Source organism: Plecotus auritus (assembly GCF_963455305.1).
Source record: "Plecotus auritus genome assembly, chromosome: 9".
NCBI classification, from domain to species: Eukaryota; Metazoa; Chordata; class Mammalia; order Chiroptera; family Vespertilionidae; genus Plecotus; species Plecotus auritus.
In genome coordinates this window covers 111,905,121-111,930,050 of record NC_137783.1, presented here as the reverse complement: position 1 = coordinate 111,930,050, position 24,930 = coordinate 111,905,121, and the positions used below count along the sequence as shown (strand labels likewise).

The following is a 24,930-nucleotide window of genomic DNA, read 5'->3' as shown; positions in this document are numbered from 1 at the left end:
AGCCTTGGGTTTTTAAATGCTTGTTATTTCCCTGTGCCAGGATCTGCTTCCAGACTGATATTTGGGTTGCGTTAGGGGAACAGTCCCTACCTGGAGGGGCCCCACTGGACACCCCAGCCTGGGAGCGGCGAGCAGAGCTGCGAGTGGTGGGCCGGTATCCAGGCAGGCTGAGCAGAGCAGAGTTGCCATCGTCAGGAGAGCTCAGGCGGGCTAGAGACTGGGTGGAGGAGGTGGCTCTTGGGCCGGCCTGGGAAACGGGGGCAGACTGCGTGCTATAGAAGGATGAGTTGGCGCTGTCTGGCTCTTCCACATCTGACTTCTGGAAGAAAGGACCATCTGTTGTAGTGGGCTGAGTGGGCACCTGGCATTCTATAAAGGAGCCTCCACTGTTCCCCCTCCTGAGCCCCTCAGATCCTACTACATGGCTGTGTGTGTTCCCATACTGCTTTGCAAGAGTTCTTACCTGGATGTTTGCAAGAAATGGGCCTTGCTGCCAGAATCCCACACAAGGTGCTGAGGGTATCGACTCTTTTCTACCCATTTTCCCCACTAAGTCTATTCAATACTTTGAGGGAGGGAAGGCAAGAGTATATTAGACTACTTCAGAAGTGAAGTACAAAGAAATGAAGTAACTGGCCCAAAGGTCAAACAGCTAGGAAGTGGAGAACCAGGGCGCTCATGTCTCCTGAGCTGGTCAGGCTCATCCCACAGCCTCTGCGTCCCTAGCCCACGCTTGCCAGGGTCTGACTATCTTTTAGAGCTTTTCCAGCATCTTGGTAGCAAAGGCCACCCTGTACACAGAGGTGTCCCTGCTGCCCCACAGGCACCCCCTCTCCTCCCTAACCTCGGGATGTGGAAACAAGGGCCAGAGCCCTCAGGCTGGCAGGCAGCCCCCTGGCGGCCACAACACATCTTGGCTCCCCCGGGGATGTGCTGGGAAGCGCAGGTTCGGCTGCAACTTCTCCATATTCTCTCCCTTCAGCCTGTACAGGGTCAGTGCTACACATGGAGAGGACACCAGCCTTACAGTCAGCAGATAGGCATCTAATTACAGTCCTGCCCTTTTCTACAAACGAGGTCTAAGGTCCTCCTCAGAATTTCAGCTTTTCCTTCTGTAAGATACGGGCTGGTCAGCCCTGGGGCTATTTTGAGGACCCACTGGAAAAGATGCCCTTAAGAAGACATGAGCATTACTGTCCTGCAGCCCCACCCCCCAGAGCCTGACCTTGGTCATGGTGATGTTGATGATTTGCGTGGTCCGTCGACGAGCAGAGCGGGTCTTCCGGCCTGAGTCCGGGAAGATGTCCCCCAGGGAGTCCAGGCTTCCCTCCAGCGGTGGCTGACCCCGAGCTGGGATGGGGGTAAAGTAGAGACTTTCCAGGGATTCTATCTTGGGGGGCAGGCGCTGGGAGATGGGTGAAGCTGGCTCCCCTGGGATGCTGGTGCCATCTGGCTGGGTACGAGGCAGCTTGCTATAGGAAAGAAACCTGATGAGATGCCATTCTTGGGGCTAGGAAGCATTTTGTCCATCTCTTTGCTCCAAAGTGGCAAATTCTTGCATTATAAGCAGACCAGGTCAAGCACCCCATTTGCTGAATTTTCAGAGGTCCCAAGGAGCGTCCTTGACCTGGGCCTTCCCTTCAGTCCACTCCCATGGCCCTCTGACTCAATACTGGCTACTCCCAGACCCATATACCCACTGTCCCAGACATCTCTGGACTCCCACCACTACTCCCCAGTGAAAATGTCCCAAACTAAGCTCATCTGTGTGTTCCTCCTCCTGTAACTTCTATTTCAGCGAATGGGAGCAGCCTTCACCCAAGCTGCCCAGCCATGAACATGGACACAATCCTACTACTTCCCTCTCCTAATAAACCAAATCAGCAAGTCTCCTAACTGCACCCTGCTCTGCTCTCACATCCTTCCCTGATCTGTCATCAACTCTCACCTAGACTGACAACAGCATCAGAGAGGTAACAGAGCAGTGACAAACAAGGACTCGAGCCAGGCTGCCCAGGTCCAAGCCCACTCTGTCACTGTGGGACCTTAATCAAGTGACTGCCCATCTATGCTCCAGTTTCATCTATTAAATGAATTACTATTTTTCAAGTGTCTATAACAGTGTCTGACACAAGTCTTGTTAAATAACAACAAATGCTTTCAGTCTCAGCTTCTACATTGGCTATAAGGATAAGCTAAGTTGAAAATCTGATCATGTACTCAATTTCAAACCCTTCCCAGGTCCCTCAAAGCGCCAGCCTCCATCAATGGGGAGTCCAGCCACAGGCACATATACCTATGGCTTCTTTGAAGACTCAGAACAGGAGTGACAACCTCCATATAGCCTTTTTATTCTTCTAAGAATAAGCTTCCAAAGGGCAAAGGGACATCTTATTTATCTCACAGCCCCAGTGCCCAGGATACAGGCAATAGTTATCAATGGACAACAGACTGAGGGTGCCTTCTGACCTGGTGGTAGTGAGTGGGGTTCCCTCGCAGCTCAGATCCAGGCTGTCAATACTCAAGTCCAGCTGAGCCTTAGCCTGGGGCTCCCGGCTCTTTAAGGCATCAGTGGCCACCTGAAACTTGCCCAGGTCTCGAAGCTGCTGGTCAGCATGGGCAACCTGGGAAGCAGAGGGCCAGGGAGAGTGAAGAGAAGCCTAAGGCAAGGGTGGCTTAGGAGGGGAAGGCACAGAGATCCATTACGATGAGTAAGGGAGTCTGTCCAGCCAGATACTTACCTGTGCCTCCAGGCTGCGCACCTGGGCAGTAAGGTGGCGGCAGGTCTGTTCAGTCTCCTTAGTCTTCAACCCAGCCTGCTGTAGCTCCTGACCCAGCCGCTCAGCTTCGGCTCTCAGTTCCTTGTTTTCCTTCTGCAGCTGCTCCAGGCCCCGCAGCTGCTCCTGCAATTCTTGGTTCTGCTGCTTCTTGGCATCATAATGGGTCTTGGCTTTCTCCATCTGTGTGGGCAGACGGGTGGGTAGGGGCTAGGGGTGGAGAGTGGGGATGGCAGGAGGGAGGGCACAGTGGGCCAGGACTGGACTCCTCACCTGCAGCTTGTAGTGTTCAGCTGCCTGCTCCTTCTGGCTCAACTGGGCCTGCAGCTCATTCAGCTGGGCCTGGAGGCGTTGGGCTTCTTGCTGGCTTTCCCCTCCCTGGGCCTGGAAAGCATGTGATGTGGAAGGCTGATCAGGGTGGTGGTCTGGCTACTCCATCTAAATCTGCTGACTTGCCCTAGCCTCTTGGGCTCTTGGGTGTTTTCAGACTCCTACATATTCTCTCAGGAAGTGGAAAAATCCTTTTACCCCCACCAACTCCAGCATACTGAAACACCACACACCTTTGCAAGGTCCACAGTCCGCAGGATCTTTCCCATTCAGCTTATGCCATTTCTGGCAGAGCTCTGACAGCCCTATCTTCATTGAGATCAAGTACAAACTCATTCTCTCTCCATGAGTACACAGTCTCCCCAAGGAGGAATGGAACTGATCCTCTCACCTGGGTGCAAAGCACGGGGCTAGGCACTTGAGATGGGAGCTCTCAGGACATGTGAACTCATTTCTCCTCAGAGCGACTCTGGGAAGTAACTATATCTCCATTTCAGAGTTGAAGAAATTGAGCACAGAGATTTAAGGCAATTGGCCAGGATCATAGTGACTCAGTAGCAGCGTATGATCTGACCCTTGGTGCACCTGACTCCAAAGCCTGTGTGGACGTTTATGAGGCTTGCACTGCCTCCTCTCCAGGCCAGACTCCTTGGGGACAGGGACTGTGTCTGATTCTCTGTCCACCTGCAAGGCCAGCAAGTGCTTAGTTTGTAATAGACACTGGACAGGATCATCTGGCTTTACCTCTTTTACATCTAGCACCAGGAAGGCCCCCAAAAGAAGTATAACAAGCATCTGTTTATCATCATCATGACATGGTGTGGAGCATGTGGAAATGAGCTGGGGAAATGAAGCTCTCAGCTCCCACCAATTCCTGTAACCCACCAGGGCTTTAGCAAGTCCCAGGGCCATGGGACCCAATTCCTTTGCTCCTATAGCTAAAAGCTGTGACACCTAGACTGCAAAAAAAAGCATATATTAAACCAATGGTGACATTGTTGAAAATATTAAGAATATTAAATTGCATTATAATATTACATGTGATTAACTCTAGGCCAGCACTATTCAATAGGACTTTCTAGCCATGTTCTGCCCTGTCCGACATGGTAGACACGAGCCACGCACAGTTAATTGCTGATCAGGGAAACTGTGGCTAGTGTGACTAAGGAACTAAAATTTTAATTATAACCACTTTAAATTTAAGTAACCACATATGGTTATTGCTACTGTAATGCAAAGATCTTCCCTTCAGAGATCCCAGAAGGCACATGCATGGGGTTCTTGAACCACAGGCAGATCTCCTAAGGCTGCCAGGTCCCCATGGTACCCCTCCTTCTTGCCTCCACAACCAACACAGCCCGAGGGCTTAGAGCACCTTCCTGCTCCCATCTGTCCCACCTTCAGCTTCTGCTGCTGCTCCCTGCTGGCTTGGTCGTGGTCAGCTAGCTTCTTACTCAGTTCTTCCACCTGGGATAGGGGAGGGAAGAGGAGATGGGAAGACTCAGGAGGCCTTAACCTGATGTCCAGGCAACTTATGGGGTTTTCCTAGACCAGTCCCCAATATTTTTACAAAAAAAACTCAGGTACTTTCTCTAGCCTGCCCCAGGACCTGAGTGAGGTAACCCAACACACAGGTGCTGCCAGAGCCACCTGCCCACACTCACCTCCACCCCCCGTCTGCAGGGACAGAGGCCTGCAGGGACAGATCTACTCTGGGGAGCTAACACCTCACCACCACCCTACTGCTGCCATTCCCAGCCCCAACTGTCCTGGGTTGGAGACAGGAATAGGGGACCTAGCCTGTAACTAGCAGACATACTCATTCAATATCTTCCCAGAAACTACCGAAGCAAAAGCCCACAGATGATCAGTCCTCTTCCCATTACCCACAGGCTGTTAGGGCTGGTGCCAGCAGTGTGGTTAGTGTGGGGGATCAGGCTGCTGGGAGACAGAGCAGGGCAGCACATGTCCACGCCCACCCAATTCCCATAGAGAGGAAGAGCAAGGGGAGGGAGGGATGAGGGGGAGCATCACAGCCACAAGCACTCCGGCTCCTCCAGGCATTCCAGAAGCTCAAGCATGATCAGCAAAAGCGAGAGGTGAGGGCTCCATTGCTAACTGTTTGTATTCAGTTTGATTGTCGTCTTGGGCTCCTTGAAGAAGGTGATGGGAAGAAAAGCCTGATTCCTCAGCAGGCCTGAGATGACTGGGTAGAAGGGCTGGCAGAGAAAGGGTGCTCCCACTAAAAACCAGCTCAATAGCCTTGACATCTGGGCTGCACAGAGAAATCTTTGAGAGACGAGCGAGGCAGCTAGACTATACCACTCTGGCAGAGGCCCCTCCTGCACCTCTCAACCTCTATTTCACGCCTGGGGTTAAGGCCCAAAGGGTCATCACCCATCAGCAGACATCCCGAGCTCACAACCCTCCCTGCTCTGTGAAGGATGCTTTGCTTATCACCTTTATGGCTTCTGTGGGAAAGAAGGGAACTGAGTTAAACAAGGCCTTGGTCATTCTGCCAGTCCTCATTGAGGACCCAAACTTGGAACAGGACTTGAAGGTTTAGGAATCTCAAGAATTGTCTGTGATTGGTTTAGATATGGGAAAGACGAAGCCTACCCTACCCCTCGTCCCTGACAGGCAAATTGCAGAAAGTGCAGAAGGTGGGGAGTCCGACCTGGGACGGGTGGGATGAGGCCTGAGAGAGGGCCCAGCACTCCTGGGCAGCCTGGGCCTGGATTCCATGGCTTGACCCTGCCCCCTTCACAAACAGTTCACAACGGGAGCTGGCGGAGGCAAGCTGCAGCCGAGGTCATGCACCGAGACTGGTCACCGCTTAAGCAGCCAGCATTTAGCAAGGACCCCAGGCGTTACCTGCTTAGTTTGCTCTCTCTGAAATACCTCTAGCTGTTCCACCTGTGCATGGGGGAGGAGCAATGGAGACAGAGTGAGATGGGGGGTGGGGGTCAAAGAGGCACTGTTCCTGTTGTCAGGCTGACCTCACTGAAACTCTTAGAATCCCCCTCCCCCAACGGACCAGACTTTTAGTAATGTGTAAAGCGCCAGTTGGCTCATTCTAGTCCCCAGTGGCTCTGGGGCCCCCACTGCAGGTACACCTCATAATGTGCCTCCAGAATGAGCGATGGCCTTCACTCTTTGACTCTCCAGGGACAGAGTCTTCAGGGAAGGGGAGGCTACTGATATTTTCTTGGGGACAATAGGGGACAATAGACTTGAACTCTGCCAGCTACATCTCCTCTGTCACCCAGTGAGTGAGGGAGACAAGACACTCTGAAATGATGTGGAAGCTTGAGGCCCTGGAATGCAGAGGGAACAATGTCGTCTGTCTCTCAGGCCCAATCTTTGGAGGAGGTGTTGAGCTTGGTGCCTTACCTGGGCAGTGAGTTTCTGTCTCTCTTCCTGGAACCGCTGTCTCTCCTCTAGGACCTTGACCTTGGCACCCTCATACTTGGAAGTCATCACCTCCAGCTCCCGGGCAGTGCTCTGTACTTCCCGCTGCATCTCAGCCAGATGGGCCTCAGCATCAGCACGCACAGCTGCCAACTCTTGGTCATATTTCTCCCGGGCCTGGTCCAGCTCCACTTCCAGAAACTGCCGGCCAAGATTGGCCTTCTCTCCCAGCCCCCGATTCTCCTCTGCCAGCAGGCCATGAGCCTCCTTCAGCATACTCAGCTGCTCTGCGTAGTTGGCCTTCTCTGCCCGCAGCTGCTGGGCTGCTCGCTCTTGCTCTGCTACCTTCTGACGTAGGGGAATCAGTTCCCCGAGCTCCCGCTGGGCTCGCATCAGCTCTGCCCGCAGCCCACCAGCTGCCTGCTTGCTTTGCTCCAGCTCTTCACGATGGCGTTTCTCAGCAGCTGCCTGCTCAGCCTGCAGCTGCTGGCACAGGTGCTTGGCGGGCAGCAGCTCACTCACCAGGGCCTGTGTGCTGGTGTGCTCTAGCTGCAGGGCAGAGAGGGCTTGCTCCTTCTGGAAGAATTTCTCCTGCCATGCCTTTAGTTCTTGGCCCAGCTCCTCTGCTCGCTCTGCTTGTGAGGCCAGCTCCTGTCGAAGGCTCTCTGAGGCCACCCGTTGTTTCTCTGCCTCCTCCCGGAGAGTCTGGACCTCATCCCGCAGAGCAGAGCTGCGTTCCGCGGCTCTGGCACTGTTGCTGGCTGTCTCTACCTGAAGCAGGCGCAGCCTCTCTTCCAGCTTCTGGCTCTTCTCTGACTCAGCTACAACAAGCCGCTTCAACTCCTTGCTCTCACCCTCCTTCTCCAGGACCTGGCGGTTCAAGATAGACACCTCCTCCTCCAAGCTGCTGATGAGACTGTTTTTTCTCTCAGCCTCCTGCTGGCCCCGGGCCATCTGGGCCTTCCACTCATCCTCAGCCTTGCTGTGGTCTTGGGCCTTGGTGCGAAGGGTGGCCAACTCCCTTTGTGCTGAGGCTAAGGTGTTGTGAGTGCGCCCCAACTCCTGGGCCTTCTCCTCTAACTGGCCCCGCAAAGTCTCCAGAGTGGTGGCCCGCTCCTTCTGGGAGGCACGCTCAGACTCTAGGCTACGCTCCAGGCTGGAGGCCTTCTCCTGATGCTCACGGCACTGCTGCTCCAGCTTGCTCACCTCTGCCTGCAGAGCCTCTGGGTCAGGGCCTCTTCGCTTGGTCTTTCCAGTAGCCTCAGACTGGGCTCCTGACCCACAAGTGCCTTCTCCACTGGCTGTCCCTAGAGACTGCTGGTGTTCCCTCTCCATCTTGGCCAGCTGTTTCTTCAGTTGCTCCACGGTTTGCTGAAGCTCCCCCAGTTCTGTTCTCTGGGCTGCCTCCTGCCCACGAAGCTTGGCCAGCTCCTGGTCCTTCCCTTCCTTTTCCTTCAGGGCATGGGCCAGTGCCTCCTGCAAGGTAGCAAACTCCACACGCTGCTCATTGAGGGCATTCTGCAACCGCATCTCAAGCTCTGCCTTGGCGGCCTTCTCCAGGACAAGATCAGCTTGGGCTCGGCCCCGCTCCTGGGCTAGCCGGGCCAACTCCCGCTCCTGCTCCCCACGCTCCTCCTCCTGTTGTCCCTGGCTCTCCATTAGCGCAGCCCGGAGCTTCTCCAGCTCACTGCCCATTTGCTCTGCCTCACGCTCCATAGCCTGCAGTGCAGCCTGGGTACTGCAGAACCGATGCCCCTGCTGCTCTTCCAGCCACTCTGATTCTCTGTCTCCTGCCCTTGGGGGCTCCTTGAGTAGCTCAGAGGAAGTTGTTTCCTTGTGCTCACCTGCCTTTCGCACTAAGGCCTCCAGGCGGGCCACCTCCTTGCTGGTGGCAGCCATCTTCTCCTGCAGAGTGGAGAGGTCATCTGCAAGTTTCTGGGCCCGGATCTCCTTCTCCTGGACCTGCTGGTGGGCTCTGGCCAGGCTGGCATGGAGCTGGGCTAGCTCACTCTGCTGCCGGCTTATCTGGAGCTCGTTGTGAGCCTCTATCCCTGCCACCTTTTCCTTTGCCTCTTGCAGCTCCTGGCGGGACTTTTCACATTCCTCCTTCAGGGTCATCAGCTGTTCCTGGAACATGGCACCATACTGGGCCTCCTCTTGCTGGCTATCCTCATACCGCTCACGCCATGTGGCCACCTCCTTGGCAAGCTGCTCACATTCACTCTCAGCCTCACGCTGGGAGGCTATGGCCTCTGCCAGCTCCCGCCGCAGGGCTTCCGTCACAGCCTGATGGGCCTCCCCAAGCTGCTGTAATCGAGCCTCCAGCTCCTTGCGTCCAGCCTTCTCTTCTTCTAGCTCCTTCCGTTCCTGCTTATGTTGCTCCACCAGGCTCTGGGTCTCTGCCTCTAGCTTGGCGATACAACATTGCTGCTCTTCGAGGGCACTTGCAGCCCTGTGCTTCTCCTCTTCAAGGCTGCCCTTGGTGATCACCAAGGACTCCTCAAGGGCCCGGATCTGCTCCTGGAGCTGGTTCTTCTCCTGGGCTACCCTTTCTTTTTCAGTTGCTTTTTGCTGCTCAGACCTCAGCTGGGCCTTTAGTTCTGCCACCTGGGCCTGGGTCTCACACTGCTCCTGGCGGGCTGCCTCAATACAGGCATGGAGTTCCTCCACCTTTTGGCTCAGCTCTACTTTCTCCCGCTGGGCCTGTGTCACTGAGGTCTGGGCACTGTCCCGGGCTTCATTAGCAGCCTGAAGTTGCTGTTGCAGCACCTCTAGTTTGGCAGCCTTCTCCTTCTCCAGTGCCTCTACTTGCTGGAGGGCTGAATCCTTCTCCCTTAAGGAGGCCTCCCGCTCCTCAGCAGCGGTGGCCAGCTGCTGGGAGTGGTCTCGCCTGGTGGCCTCCAGCTCCTTGGTGGCCTCCTCCAACTGCTGCTCCTTCCGTTTCAGGCTGGTACTCAGTTGCTCCACCTGGTGGCGGAGGCCCTGGGAGACCTGTTCTTGCTGCTGGAGGGTCTGGGTTAGCTGGGCCTGATCCTTTTTGGCCTGCTGCTTCAAGCCAGCCAGTTCTTGATTTTGCTCCTGGAGAGTAGCATTGAGGGTTGTGAGCTCGGAGGTCAGTGTGGCCACCTGGGCAGACAACTGGGCCCCCTGAGCCTGGGAGGCCTTCTCCAGTTCTTCCTTGGCCTGTCTGGTGTTGGATAGAGAACTCTGCAGCTCAGCAATCAGGCCAGCCAGCTGCTGCTTTTCTTCTTCAAAGTGGCCCCGCTCAGCAAGCAGTTTGGCTTCCTGCTGGCCCCGCTCGGTCTCCAGTGCCTCCACCCTGGTTTGGAGCTGTGTGTTGTCTGCAGCAAGAGTGGCTGCCTCTTGCTTCAGGGTTTCCAGCTGGTGAGACAGAGACAAATTGGGATCAGCATGACTCCTGTCACCAGGGCCCCTGCTGAATGTGCTAAACATGGCCCACACCAACCCCAGCACACAGCATCCAGGTCTTACAGATGCTCTTATGCATTCCTACCTGCAAGACGTCACCCAGCACCTCACCCTTCTCCTGGGGTGGGTTCTCCTGTAGCCGGGCCAAATGTTCTTCCAGCTGTGAAAGTTTTCCCTGAAGGATTTCATTCTTCTCTTCAAGGCATTTCTGGGAGTAAAAGAGCTCCACATGAACAGAAGTGGAAGAGGCACTGGATGTCCCCACAAGCCCTTGTAAACATCAACAAAACATAAGACCCTATCACCTTGTTACCAAGATCTCCTTTTGCCCTCACCTAGGAAAAAACCCTCAGAAATCATGGATCTGGGACCATGAGAGACCTGCCTTTTAGCCCTAGCTAGAGGGCTAAATTAAGTCAGGTGACCTGATAATTTCTTCTCCAAGGCCACAGAGTTTACTTCAAATTTCCTCACTGTATACCCTTCCTCAAGGAAGTCTTAGCTTCCAGATTATCCAAATACCCACCCAGCTTAAAAACATACCCTGCCCCTCTGGGCATCAACAGCAGCAGCAGCCACAGCACCACACCCTCCTGTACCCCCACTTCCCCTCACTGCTCACTAAGCACCTACAACAGGCCAGGCACTGGGTGCCTTTCTGAATTTCTAAACCACACAGATAGATCCGAGAGAGAGCTATTACTCCCCCTCTTTTACAGAGCAAGAATCTGAAGCTCATTTGTTAAATGGCTTGGCCCAGGGCTACATGGTTAATAAATGGCAGAGTTGAGTTCCTAATTAACAGCAATAATAATAGCAACTAATTCACTGAGAGTTTACTTTGCACCACACAATGTGTTAAGTGCTTTCTATGTATTATTATCTTACAATGATTGATGAGGCAGCTACTCGTTCTTTTTCCCATTTTCAGGAAAGGATGCTTAGAGAGAAGGAGATCAAGTAACTTGTCCAAGATCCACACCTTGTAAATAGCAGAGACAAGATTCAAAGGTGTATTGGACTTCTAAGCCCACAATTCTTCCATTACAGCACACTATTAAACCTTGAACAGAAGTCAGCTTAATTCCCAAAGGCCCAAAAGAAGAGAGCGTCAAACAGAATTCAACTTTGAACATGTGCTCAAGACAGTGGCCCTAATACCCCAAAACAGAGTTTTACCTTGTCCTGCAGGGCTGTGCTGAATTCCTTCTCAAGATGGTCCTGCTTCTTCCCCCACTCCTGAGTGGCCTTGCTGTGCTCCTCTGTCAAGTCATTGAGGGCGCCCTGCAGCTGCTGTAGGTGACTGGCAAATTCACGCAGCTGAGATAGACAAATCGGAAGCCCCATTACCCAGAGTCAGAACTGGTACCACCACTGCTGCTTGCTCCAGAACTCCAGGACTGGTTCCGCTGATGATTATGTCCACCATCGTCAGGCCAATCATAATGAATCACATCCCTAACTCAGGACTACAGATCAAAATTTAGGGCTACAACCAATTATGGGACAAGGAAAGGGGCAAAGTATGCATGTCTCTGGAGAGACAAAGGCACCAAACAGGTGCCAGGAAATTCTTCTCAACCCCCTCTTGGTTAATTGTCCAGAAAAACTCAACTCCAAGGGGCCTCCAGGTGGGGGCATAACACACCTTAAAGGAAAGGTCCCCATTCTCCTCAGAGAGCTGGTTAATTTTGCGGTCCATCTGGCTCTTTTCTGTCTTCAGGTCCTGGCACTGCTTCAGAGTTTCATGGAGCCGCATGGTAAGGCTGTAAGGGAGGAGCAGTGAGAAAAGAGTGTGTCCCTCATGGGTACAGGGTGGGGCAGGGAGCTCGGAAGGAGGCAGAGAGAACTCTACCTCTCATTCTTGCCACGGAGCTCCTCAAGCTCCTTGGGCTCCAATGGACTAGCTGCCTGCTTCTCGTTCAGCAGAGCCAGGCGGTCAATGCGCTGCTGCATCATGGCTATCTGCGCATCTGGGGAGACGGGAGAGGAGAGGAGAGTCAGCGCAGAACTAAGGGGAGAAGGGAGAGCAAGGAGGAAGCATCCAATCCAAGGGAAAGGGAAGATGGAGGCAAGGACAGAACCAGTTTCCAGGAGGTCAGCCTGACAGGCCCAGGGCCAGCAGAGGGCCCATACCTCAGACAAGCCCATTGCTCCCTGGAAGGAAATCCCAGATGCTGCCCACTCATACACATCTGCTGTGTGCCAGCACCCACCCCTCTCGGTGAGGAGCTTGCGGTTCTCAGCCAGCTCCAGCTCCAGCTCATCTCTGTTATTTCTCTCATCCGCAAGCTGCTTCTTCAGCCGTCTCATCTGGAATTGTGGGGTTTGCAGGATGTCACCCATGGGGGAGGCTGGAGAAGCTGAGAGGAAGCTAAGGAAAGAGATAGCCCAGATGCCATGGTCATCTTCAGGTATAAGACCTGAAGTGACCAGCAATAGGCAGGGATGGGGAAGCAGGGCACTATGGATGTGAGCACTGACTGGGAGACCCATACACCCAGGTTCTGTCTGCAGTGCCATCTCATGTCTTGTGACATGACCTTAAGTAAACCCTTCTTTCTCCAAGTCAAAAAATAAAGGGGGAGGGAGGTGTTCTCCTTGCCTCTGCAGAGCTGCACTGAGAGAAGGGACTTTAGTGTAATCAACAAAGAAAGGAATTCCATAAACAGGGAACAGTCTTTGAGAGAGGCCTTCTGCCCAAGACAGATCCCAACCAATTCCCCCAATTAGTACTGCAGCAGGTGAGGACGTCCCAGTCTGACAGGATGCTTGCAAGCACCTCTGATGATGTAAGGGGCTGCTCAGCAGCTTAGTGTCTAGAAGAGAGGGAGGGAGTTCAGGACTGAATGCGGAGGCCCTGTCCCAGGAAAGAGGCTCAGCACATACTTGTTCCCACTGGAAGAGGCAACCTTCTGTAGCTCTAGAAAGCGAACCTCCTTCCTGGCCTGGTGGCTGGGTGGAGAGAGTTCTTCAGAGATGGAGCTTGAAGGGACAGGAGCTGGGGGAAGGAACAGACAAAGCACAGAGGTTAGTAAGAGGGTGAACAGATTTGTATCTTTACACAATTTAAGAACTCCTCTTGGGAGCGCATACACATGTAAGCTACAGAAGGCGGCCACTGAGCAGAACCTAAGCAGGATCTTCTCTCAGCCCCAACAACCTCTTGGGTCAGCTACTAGCCTCCTTTCTGAATTCTTCTAATCTAAAATCTTGCACTGTCAGCACACTTTCTCAAAATCTTCTCTTTCCTTGGTTCCCATGATTACTTTTACATGGTTCTCCTATTTCTAAACACTCACTCTTAATAGTCTCCCTCATTTGCTCCTTCCTCCTCCACCCATCTTCTAAGCCCTCAGTGTTCAGATGGGGCCTCCTTGCTCTGCTCACAACTTCAATGGCCAGCCATACTCTGACCTGCAAACCCATAACTTGGCCCAGAGCCACTCCTCTCACATTTCCAACATCACCTGAAGGGCTCATGAGGAACCTGAATATGAGGAACATCAATTCAGCAGCTGGAAGAGAACTGGCTGATGGCCTCTTCACTAGAAGGTAGGTAGAGCTATCACTCTTTCTATTGTGCTTCCAGCTAGACATTTGGTAAAACTGGCTCCTCTCTGTCCTAGCACTTATCCCTTATCATACCTACTGAGTTTATGTATCTGCTTCCTCATCTAGAACAAGAGCTGAATGTGGAGGAAAAACATCTTTTAAGACTACTCCTAGATTCTAAACAGGAGTAATGACTGTTTAAAAAATAAATAAAAAACAGCCTTGGCAGTGTGGCTTAGTGGTACAGTGGTCCATTCCTGGTCAAGGACACGTACCTGGGTTACAGATTCCATCCCAGGCCCCAATTGGGGCGCATGTGGGAAGCAGCCCATACATGTGTCTCTCTCACATCAATGTTTCTCTCTCTCCCTCACCTCCCTTCAACTCTCTCTAAAAATCAGTGGGAAAAAATCCTCAGGCAGGCCAGGCCACAGTGGCTCAGTTGGTTGAGCATCGACCTATGAACCAGGAGGTCATGGTTCAATTCCCAGTCACGGCACATGCCCAGGTTGTGGGCTCAATCCCCAGTGGGGTGTGTGCAGGAGGCAGGTGATTAATTATTCTCATCATTGATGTTTCTCTCTCTCTCTCCTTTCCTCTCTGAAATCAATAAAAATATATTTAAAAAAAATATCCTCATGCCCTACCTGGTTTGGCTCAGTGGATAGAGCGTCGGCCTGCGGACTGAAGGGTCCCAGGTTCGATTCCGGCCAAGGGCACATGCCCAGGTTGTGGGCTTGATCCCCAGTAGGGGGCGTGCAGGACGCAGCCGATCAATGATTCTTTCTCATCATTGATGTTTCTATCTCTCTCTCCCTATCCCTTCCTCTCTGAAATCAATAAAAATATATATTTTTAAAAATCCTTAAGTGAGGATTAAAAAATAAATGTGTGTGTGTGTGGTGGTGGTGATGATGTGATCAAGGAGAACGTAACAGTAGACAAGATCACTTACAAAAAAGTTCTGCTTGGCTGCTGCCAGGCAGCTAAAAGTAGTTCTGTATGAACTGGGATGATGGCAACAGGGCCCAGAAATCAACCTACGCCATTACACAGTTTTCCTGAGGACCAACTCTGTGTTTTGTTTTAGACACAGAAACAACCCCCTTCCTCAACAACTCCGGATCCCAGCTGAGAGGAGGTGATCCTCAGAAGTGGTCCCTATTTACCTTTTTGCAAGAAGTTCTCTAGGTCCTCATTCAGGTTTAGTCCATCTTCATGGTCTAGCACAAATTTCAGGATGGCGGCTAACTCAGCCTAGGCCACAGAGAGAAAGAGCAACACTTAAGTATTGGGGAGACCTGAAAGGATGGAGGTCACCACCCTGACAGTGCCAGCCCCAGAAGTCTATAGGAGCCCATTCTTTCTCTAAGAGTTAGAAGCCCATGGTCCAGCCGAGAACATTCCACTAGAGACGTGTTCACCCCACTTGCTCCCACCTCCTTCTCCTCCCTAAATATCCACTCAGGGTTAGAGTTTCCAACTGACTTCACTCCTGACCACAAGAGATGAGAACAGGCAAGGAAAGTAATGTGCTCAGAAAGCTTTAGCATAACTATTTTGACCTCTTTCCGCTGACCCTCACTGTTCTTGTTCATCTAGGTGAGAACACCTCAGGGCTCATCCAAAGCTTATCCACCAGCTCAGCTGTAAAATCTTCCCTTCTTTGTCTGAATTCCAAAGCTACAGAGTTAATTTAATTTTCCTGGCCAACTCTGCTGTATCCCTTATTCTTCTAGATCTCTTCCTACCAGCTCTATGACCAGCTTGGAGCACAGAAAAGGTTGAAGGGAGGAAGAAACCACCTGTTCCTTCCATGCCACATGACAACCCTAACCCCATCCCCAATATGAGCCATGAGCTCACCGAGTATGAAATGGAATGATTCAACATTTCTACCATAACGTGAAAGGCCACCGCTCTCTGGACACTGCCCCACCAGTCACCTACAGTATATCCACTCTGGATTCTAGCTGCTTCTGCTCTGGGAAATAAAGAACAGCTGCTCACGTAGGAACCAAGGCCAACACCAGAACCTATATGGCAAGTAGCTCCTGGAATAATGAAGCAGATGCACCAACTCCTCTTCACTTAGGGGCCAGGTAGAGGAGGGGAAAGGAGGTAACCACTGAGCTAGAATGTCAGGGTGGACAAAGACATTATCTCTAACTAATCCTTTCTGCTAGAGGAAAGGAGGAATAAATGGAGTGACAGTTTGAGAAAAAATATATATACATATACACACACAGGAATACATACTAGTACATGGAGAAAAATTTTTATGTAGCACCCAAACACAATATAGTTTCAGGTACAGTTAAATATGAAAAAAGCTTGGAAGTATAGCCTTTAAAAGTTAGCAGTTATGCCCTAGCTGGTTTGGCTCAGTGGATAGAGCATTGGCCTGTGGACTGAAAGGTCCCAGGTTCGACTCCAGTCAAGAGCACATGCTTGGTTGCAAGCTCGATCCCCAGTAGGGGGTGTGCAGGAGGCAGCCAATCAATTATTCTCTCTCATCACCAATGTTTCTATCTCTCCCTTCCTTTCTGAAATCAATAAAAATATATATTTAAAAAAAGGTAGTAGTTATCTCTGGGAATGGGATTATTGGCAACCGTTATTTCCTTCTTTGTGCTTTTCAATATTTTTCAGATTTTCTAAATGAATGGCTGTAACTACGCTATGTGCTGTTTAAAGAAAACAGATGGGGTGAGGTGAAATGCAGGCTAGGCCTGCTAGGTAGAGTGGAGGCACAAGGGCTTACCTGAATCTTATATTCAAACTGTTCCCAGTCCCTGGGACTTTTGGAGCTCATGGTGGACTGGTATAGGAGCAACATGGTTATCTAGGAACCAAACAGGAGGCAGTCACTGAGCGGAGCCTGTCTCTCTTCTCACTGCCCCTCCCTCCCCCCCAGGCTATTCTGGAGACTCTTCCAAAGCTCCTAGAATTCAGCAGCCAAGGCCACTGCCCTTAAACTGCACCAGGAAACACTTGAGGATTCAATGCCTACGTGCAAAAAGCCATGTGCCAGGATTCCTGCACAGCTAAATACCTGGACTCATGGAACCCTCTAAGCCAGCACCCGGACAGGAGAAGGAATGAAGTAGACTGAGCTAAAAAGAAAAATATGACAACAGCTGGGTGAGGCCTGATTCCTGCCAAGTCTCCACTGAGGTCCACAGTAATGGTCTAGTAAACTCTGTCATATGGCATGGTCTCCTAGAATCTTTGGGCTAAATTAGCCCCTGCCTCATCCAGGTGGCTATCAAAACCTACCTCAAACCTCCACAAGCCCCAGAAATAAAGCCCCCACCATTTCCTTTGCGTTAAGAGAAGGCTCTGCAGGTCCTTCTGATGCCACCCTTCCACCCCCAGTCTGGTGTTCAATAGCTACCTTGGCCAGTTCCAACTCTGACCCCTCCATCACCTTCTGCACTGACACCAGGCATTCTGGGGAAGATGGATGTTTTCGGTTTTCTGTAATGACAATATAGATAAGAGGTGAACTTCCTATGGGTCATTCCTGAGGTCATCAACATCTCAGAGTCAGAGCAGATGTTCTGGTCTCTGTCTCTGGTGGGGCTAGAAGATGGAGGGCTCCTTACTCCTATGTCCTCTCTCCCCAACATACATGTTTCCACCTGAAGTGAGTTCTATCCTGGGTCAGTCCAAGGATTATAGGGATAGTTCCTGAAGAAAGCAGGCTGGATTCACAGCAGCTCTGGGCATAGCACTGCACTCACCCATCCATGCACAAACTCCTGCTCAGCCCTACAGAGGAGCCCAAAGATTCCAGGTCACTAGATTCTCCTTCCAGCCCTGGCTGGTGTTGCTCAGTAGTTAGAGAGTCAGCCCGAACACTGAAAGGTTGCAGGTTCAATTCCTAGTGCAGCGCATGTACCTGGGTTGCAGGTGTGATCCCCTGCCCCAGTCGGGGTGTGTGGGAGGTGGCTAATCGATGTTTCTCTCTTGCATCGACGTTCTCTCTCTCCCCCCTACTTCCTTCCCTTCCACTCCCTCTAAAACCAATGGAAAGGGTTTCCTTAAGTGAGGGTTAACAAAACAAAACAACAACAATAAAAGACTCTCCTTCCAACTGAGGTCACAGAGGAAGCCTGCAGCTGAGTCACATGGGGAAGACTGGGGATATTTGGTTCTTATGCTGCCAGAGGGTCTGGGCTCAATTACTAACACCTTGCTTTATCTAAATCCATTCTCACCTTTCCTTTAATTCTCTGGAGGTGGAGAAAGCAGATAATGAGCACTGTGCAGAAGCTTTGCATGTGATCTTATTTAATCTACCCAAAACCTAGAGCAATTATTATTATTTCCATTTTATAGACGGGGAACCTATATCCAGAAAGGTCACACAGCAGTGAGTTAGAAGGGCCAAAGTATCAACTTAAATCTGCCTCTGCCCCTATACCTATTGCCTAAGCAATTAATTTAAAGTTACCCAAGAAAAATGTTTTTTCTTACAAAGAGGGTAACAGAGATACCTCCCTCTCCTCCATCTCCTTGCAGATAAGGAGTCCTAAAAACTGACCCTCTGGCTGTACCTGGAGCTCCAAGAAGAGCTCTGGGACTGAAGAGACACTCTTCTTGCCCCAGCTAGTGTGAGCATCACCAGACCCCAGGAAGCTGACCCGGCTGTATTCATCTCTGTGGTACAGAGTTGACAGCTCTGGGCCTTTGCTCGTCCACATACCTATTAACTGGTTCCTCTGGACTCTCAAGAGCTGAGGAAGCAGCTCCTTCCCAGCTAGATAAGAAAGTACTTACTCTGCAGAAAACTGCACACAAAGTCCAGTCTCTCTGGCACTGGCTGTTGCACGATTTGCTGCCCCTCCTCAGTGCTGTGGCTAGAAAAAGAGCAAGTATTAGGACCAGATCACTTAGCAGTCCTTCCCTCCTTGTTACTACATCACATACTACCTTCCCATTTCGTCAGGCTTGGTCTGCACTGGATTTGGGAAAGAACCTGACCAGATGCTAGAGACAGGGGAGAAGATACCAAGGCACCATTTATTCCGAAGAACTGTGTGGTGGGTGGCAAGTGGGGATTTGAGGCATGAGGTCCCTCTGGAAAGAGCACTCTGACATCCCATTTGTGAATACAGTAATGCACCACTTAACGACGAGGATACGTTCTGAGAAATGCATTATTAGGCAACTTCATCGTGTGCAAACAACATGGAGTGCACTTACACAAATGTAGATGGTACCGCCTACTACACACCTAGGCTATATGATTAACCTATTGCTCCTAGGCTACAAGTCTGTACAGCATGTTCACACTGCTAACAGTGTAACAAGGCACAGTGTTTTATAAAAAACTTTTTAATAATTAGAATAAGTATACTCTAAAATAACGATAAATAGTAAATACATAAACCAGCTTACTATCAAGTATTGTGTACTGTACATAACTGTGTGTGCTACACTTTCACACCACAGGCAGCACGGGTTTGTTTACACCAGCATGACCACAAACACATGAATAATGCACTGCGCTATATGGCATTACAATGGCTGTGATGTCACTAGGCCAGCAATTTTCAACCTTTTTCATCTTATGGCACATATAAAATAATTAGTAAATTCTGCAACACACCAAAAAACATATTTTTTGCCAACCTGACAGAAAGACTAGGTATAATTTTGATTCACTCACACCAGGTGGCTATAGTTGTGTGAGCTGTTGTCATTTTTTATTTGCCAATCTAAGGGAAAAGAAGTCAGAAGTGCCCCTGACTAAATAGTCAAGTATTGCACATTTTCAAAATTCTTGTGGCACACAGTTGAAAATCACTGCACTAGGCAACATGAATTTTTCAGCTCCATTATAATTTTATGGTGCCACCATCATAGATGTGGTCTGTTTTTGACCGAAACATCATTTATACAGCATAGCTGTTTTTAAAAAAAAGCACATTTTGAAAATACTATTGAGTAATTATTTCAGTAACCATTTCATAATTTAGTCCTAAGTATTATATTCAATAACTGTCTTGGAGAAAGCTTTGGAAGGCAATGGATTAAAGTGTCAGGATATTAAGTAGAGATTTTAAAGAATGACAATTCTGATTATTTTGGACTCTTCAATGTGTGGAAGAAGCTAGTGATAGAAATGTCTAAAAGAACACCACAGAATAAGTAAATATTGGTTTATATATAAATCCCTGTATGAATAAAATGTAAATAAATTTGTAAGCATTAAAAAAAAAAGCACTGTGGGAAGAGGGACAAAAATTGATGGAGGCAACAGAGATAAATTGAAGCTAAGTTCAATAATTAGGAATGGCTCAAGTAAAGGTCAAAGGTCAGGACACCTGGGAAACCTGGCTAGAATAAGTGACAGAGGATGATGGAAAGGAGAAAAAAAACAGGTCCAAGAACTGAAAGAACCAGAGGGAACAAGGCCCTGAAGTGACAGAGCAAAGTTCAACACACTAGGCTGAAGGCTGACGTAGCAAAAGCCTCCCAGAGGCCAGAACGAGGAACAATCACTTTTGATCTGTGGCTGTCACGGTGCTTATTTAACTGGAAGGGTAAGCCAAGTACAAAGAGAGCAATGAGGACTGGAGGCAGCAGGGGGAGCTCTCACACAGCCCAGGCCCCTAGCTCCTGGGGGCTCAGTCTAACTGCAGTTTCATTTTCAAAGAACAATCTTCTATGATTAAAAGGTCTCGTGCTCCTCAGAATATCAATCTCCAGGTTTCAACCAACTTTCTGGAAGGCAGGGAAGGCCTTAGAACCTTCCAGTGCCAGACATCCTGAAAAGCACAAGAAGTAACCAAGCCAAGATATGAAAGTAGCTCCCTCTGTCTCCTACGTGATTACAAAGGCTTCTTCCAAGTGAACCTCCCCACAAGAAGCATTCTGGGTAGCTAGTCCATGATTAGGGACACCTGCAAAGTCTTCAGGAGATGCTAATCTCCTCACAGACTCCTGCAAGGCTCTTCCCTACCCACCTACAATCTGGAATGCTGTGACTCCTTGCCTCAGCGTAGAGCAGTAATTTACCCAGTATATTCCATTAGGTGAAAAATAAAGAGGGTTCTCGGGTTAAATGTTTGAGAAATACTAGGTTAAACCAAACTAAACATTTTCTACATAAGAGGATATAACATGCATTATTTCCTAATCATATTTAATCACAAAAGCATTTATTTTCCCCACTGGGCCTCTGGGATAAATAAAGTTGCATGAAACATGCTTTGGAAAAGCCAAGACTACATTCAAGTCTCTTCTCTGGCAGGAAGCCATTCAGAATCACTGCTAGACACAGCTCCTCCTCCTCCTCCTTAAGAGTTCCTACAGCACTCACGGCTACAACTGCATCATTTATAATTGCACTCTAACTGTGCAAGTTGAAAGCCAGGAATATATAGCAGGTGCTCAGTATATGTGCTGACTGACAGATGAGGGATGCTTTATACTGGGAAGAGTAAAAGTCAATGTTGGTAAGACAAATGTCAGGGCTTTAGTTTTCTGACAAAATGCCTCCACTAAACTTTGCTATTCAAGCCTCAAGATGGGACAGGCTTTTTGCTTCTATTCACACAAAGAACAGAAAGAGAAACTTGTCAGAGTGGTTGACTCCAAGTATTTTCCCAGAGAGAAGGCCAAGTGGCCAAGGAATAAGCCCTGTTCAATTCTTATAGGTTCTATCTGCCACCAACCCTGCCATCCTCCACTTCCTTCCCCCGAGGACTAGGCATCTGATTTAGGTTAGCAATAGCAGCAGCATCAAAAATGTAACAGGCAGAACACATCCACCAAGAATTCCCAAAGGAAGTTGGTCTGCATTATCCTGGATCTGAGATGGAGATTAGGGTTAGCCTGGGATTTCAATAGCCCCTCCCTCTATAGCGTGCGCGTGTTTGCACGCACGCGCGCTCTCTCTCTCTCTCTCTCTCTCTCTCTCTCTCTCTCTCTCTCTCTCTCTCCCCCCTCCCTCCTCTTTCCCTCCCCCTCTCCTAGTCTAAAGCTCAGGCAGCATGTTACAGAACAATCTGGAAGGTGGGCATCTTGAATTTTTGAACTCCCTATGAAAATTTCCCACCAAGTTCTAAGCCTAAACAAAGGCACACATCGCTACCCCTGGATACATCTACTGTTCTTGTCATCAGGCCAAGGAAAATTTATCTTCTCAAAAGCAAAAGCTCGCAGGCTGTACCCTATTGTATGTCATAACATGAGGCATATTATACCTGGCTGCTTCTCTTTTAGTGAAGTTAAACAGTGAGATAGGTACTACTAGCCTAATGCTTTTATTGGCCATTGATGTTGGTTGCCTAGATCTATCATTTCATTAAGGTTTGCAAAATAATTATTTTCACTAAGAATAGCTGCAAAATGCTGATTTATAGGTGATACCTAACTCCACCTATATAGTAGTCTTGCAAAAATACATTATACTTGCAACCATAAAGATTTAATTTAAATATAAACAAACCCTGTCCTAGCCAGTTTGGCTCAGTGTATAGAGCGTCAGTCTGCAGACTCAAGGGTCCCGGGTTCAATTCTGGTCAAGGGCACATGCCCGGGTTGTGGGCTCGGTCCCCAGTGGGGGGCGTGCAGTGGGCAGCCAATCAATGATTCCCTCTCATCACTGATTGATGTTTCTATCTCTCTCTTTCTCTCTGAAATCAATAAAAAATATTTTTAAAAAACTGAAAAAAGCAAAACAAAAAATCTTAACCCAATCAAACAGATTTAATTACTGTTTATAGGCAACAGTGGGAAGAAAATAAGTAAAGCAGAAACAGTGGGATGAGAATAAGTAAAAGTATATAATTAACAAAATCCAAATTTTAGGAAATTCTATAGAATCAAAAAAGGGGATGGTTGGGTATAGAGTAGAAAACTAGACTTGTGGGAGGAGGTAGGCCCTGATAAAAGCTCTTCAATACCAAAGCTAAAGATTTAGAATTCAAACTTCTGGCAATGACCAGTAAGTCACTGAGGCGCATCAGCTGTGGAGCATCACAACGAAAGGATGGGAGGAAGGGTCCTGAGATCACATGTACAGGAATGCCCTGGAATAAGGGCAAATTAGAGAAGAATTGCATCACAAGGGCCTGGTATCCAGAATTAAACAGAAGAAAGGATGTGAGAAGTCTTCTAAAGCAGCGGTCGCCAACCACTGGTGGTCCAAGAGGTCCGAAAGGTTGGTGACCGCTGTTCTAAAGGACAGACTGAGAGGATGTGACTGATTAGAAATCAGTGCCAAGGAGAGGAAAGAATTCAAAACGATGTTGAAAGGTTGTGCCCTGATAACTAACTAGGAGAGAAAATGGTAGTGTCTGTACCAAAGTAACAGTGGCTTCTTTCAGAAGTACTAAGGCAGGTGTTGGCAGAACCACAGAGATTTTTTTTTAAATCCTAAAAGACTTCCTATTACCAATAAACATTTCAAAAGATACATTCAAAAGATTTTGAAAAAAATCACTAGCAAACCTATCTGTCCTGAGTTACTCAGCCCTGCTAGTCTTTACTGATGGAGAATATCAACTACATTTTCATTCGCTATTTACTCATTCAACAAACTTTAGTTAAAATCAATGTACTGTCCTGCCCTAGCTGGTTTGGCTCAGTGGATAGAGCATCAGCCCTTGGACTAAAGGGTCCTGGGTTCGATTCCAATTAAGGGCACGTACCTAGGTTGCAGGTTCGATCCCCGGTCCTGGTTGGAGTGCATGCGGGAGGCAACCAATCAATGTGTCTCTCTCACATTGGTGTTTCTCGCTGTCTCTTCCCTTCCCTTCCACTTCCACTCTCTCTCTCTTTTTTTTAAAAATATATTTTATTGATTTTTTTTACAGAGAGGAAGGGAGAGGGATAGAGAGCCAGAAACATCAATGAGAGAGAAACACTGACGAGCTGCCTCCTGCACACCCCCTACTGGGGATGTGCCCGCAACCAAGGTACATGCCCTTGACCGGAATCGAACCCGGGACCTCTCAGTCCGCAGGCCGACGCTCCATCCACTGAGCCAAACCAGTCAGAGCTCCACTCTCTCTTAACAACCAATTAAAAAATATCCTTGGGTGAGGATTAAACAAAAAAAATAAGATAAAATCAATGTACTGTCATAAACTAGGTATGAAGGACACAAGATAAATCAAACCTAGTCCGTAGCTCAGTTCCATCTTCTTTCCCTGTAAAGAGCTGTTGTCTATGAATGGGTGACCAAATTACTTCACAGAGTTGCTGAATCCCTGACCCTACCTGCCACATAAACACCCTCAACTCTTCTATCCTTGGCCTAGGGGTTCAGCCTACTGTGCTATCCTCTCCATCACTGTACCTCCAAATCCTTATATTGTGGATGTCCTCTACTTTTGTTTGTAGCACAAAGAAGTGAGAGAAGATCAGTTTTGTCTTCCATAATCCCTAAAAATTGATGATATAGGAAAAGGGATGAATTATGTGAGTTTAATAACTAGGTTATAGCTTGACCCATCTTTGCTTGGTTCCAGAGGAGGCTCCACTCCATTATTTCTCCATAACTGTGAGCTTCAATGAAAATATGTGCTAAAGACACAGTTATAAAAAGGCCCAAACTAGAAACCTGGCTACAGGACAACAAACAGCTTATCAAATGCTAATTAACTTCCCAAAGCAAGGTAGATGAAGCAGGTGAATACCAACAGAAATGCTTTAATGGCTGCATATCTGTGCTTTGCTAACAAGTTAGAGATGAGATTTTTAAGTGCTTCTTATTTCCCATAAGTACAAGAGCTTCCCCTTTCTTCTTAGCCCTATAGGATGCAAAGAAGGCTTGTGAGATAAAGATGAGTCACAAAAAGAGAGCTGTAGAAGACTCCTATTGAGATAAGACAGGGAGCCCCAGAGCAGACTCTTGGAATACTTGGGAGGTTCTTCTGCGCAAGAGGGAGGAAGCCTTAGGGGGAACAAGAGTGAAACTTCTCCCATAGAGAACCATGGTGAATGGAGGATGAGGTCAATGTGTTCTTGCCTCTGGATCCCACACTGGCTTATGCCATCCCAATACTGTCCACACTTTCTGGTCACAGAAGTCACCAAGGCAAGTGAGCAAATGGCAGTCCCCACTCCAACACACAGCTTTGCTTGAGGCCTGAGAGAGATGTGGTGCACACTCACATGCTGCCAATGATCTTGATGAAGACGCTGCAGTCCTGCAGCTGCAGCAAGGCCTCCACAGGGTCAGCCACATGCAGACCATTCACCTGTGAGACAAAGGAAAGAGCCCAGAGAAGCTGTCATAAGTACCAGAGCACTGTGGTTCATGCCTTCCCCAGATGCTGACAATTCTCTGCTCATTGCAAGTGCCTGTAGTTGTGTGACTACAGGAATAAAGGAACAAATGATTCTAGTATTTTTAATTTCAGCATAAGAATGCTGCTGCACCCACTCACCCAGTGACAGCCGCCTG

At 49.2% G+C, this 24,930-nt stretch overlaps 1 protein-coding gene across 5 annotated transcripts in view; it reads right to left on the bottom strand.

Moving 5' to 3' along the window:
- The window catches only part of NUMA1 (nuclear mitotic apparatus protein 1), a 98,816-nt gene that overhangs the window by 3,092 nt on the left and 70,794 nt on the right, over positions 1-24,930 (bottom strand). For all 5 annotated transcript variants that reach the window (XM_080641452.1, XM_080641454.1, XM_080641455.1 and 2 more), the window contains 19 exons: positions 24,639-24,724; positions 18,288-18,367; positions 16,900-16,982; positions 16,267-16,347; positions 14,672-14,759; positions 12,837-12,948; positions 12,164-12,321; positions 11,803-11,920; positions 11,596-11,713; positions 11,127-11,267; positions 10,033-10,155; positions 6,501-9,899; positions 5,982-6,023; positions 4,506-4,574; positions 3,051-3,161; positions 2,742-2,960; positions 2,470-2,624; positions 1,226-1,472; positions 91-319 (listed from right to left, as the gene is read on the bottom strand). In XM_080641452.1, coding sequence (XP_080497578.1) covers positions 91-319; positions 1,226-1,472; positions 2,470-2,624; positions 2,742-2,960; positions 3,051-3,161; positions 4,506-4,574; positions 5,982-6,023; positions 6,501-9,899; positions 10,033-10,155; positions 11,127-11,267; positions 11,596-11,713; positions 11,803-11,920; positions 12,164-12,321; positions 12,837-12,948; positions 14,672-14,759; positions 16,267-16,347; positions 16,900-16,982; positions 18,288-18,367; positions 24,639-24,724 — 5,659 coding nt within the window. The remainder of the gene's footprint in view (positions 1-90; positions 320-1,225; positions 1,473-2,469; positions 2,625-2,741; positions 2,961-3,050; positions 3,162-4,505; positions 4,575-5,981; positions 6,024-6,500; positions 9,900-10,032; positions 10,156-11,126; positions 11,268-11,595; positions 11,714-11,802; positions 11,921-12,163; positions 12,322-12,836; positions 12,949-14,671; positions 14,760-16,266; positions 16,348-16,899; positions 16,983-18,287; positions 18,368-24,638; positions 24,725-24,930) is intronic.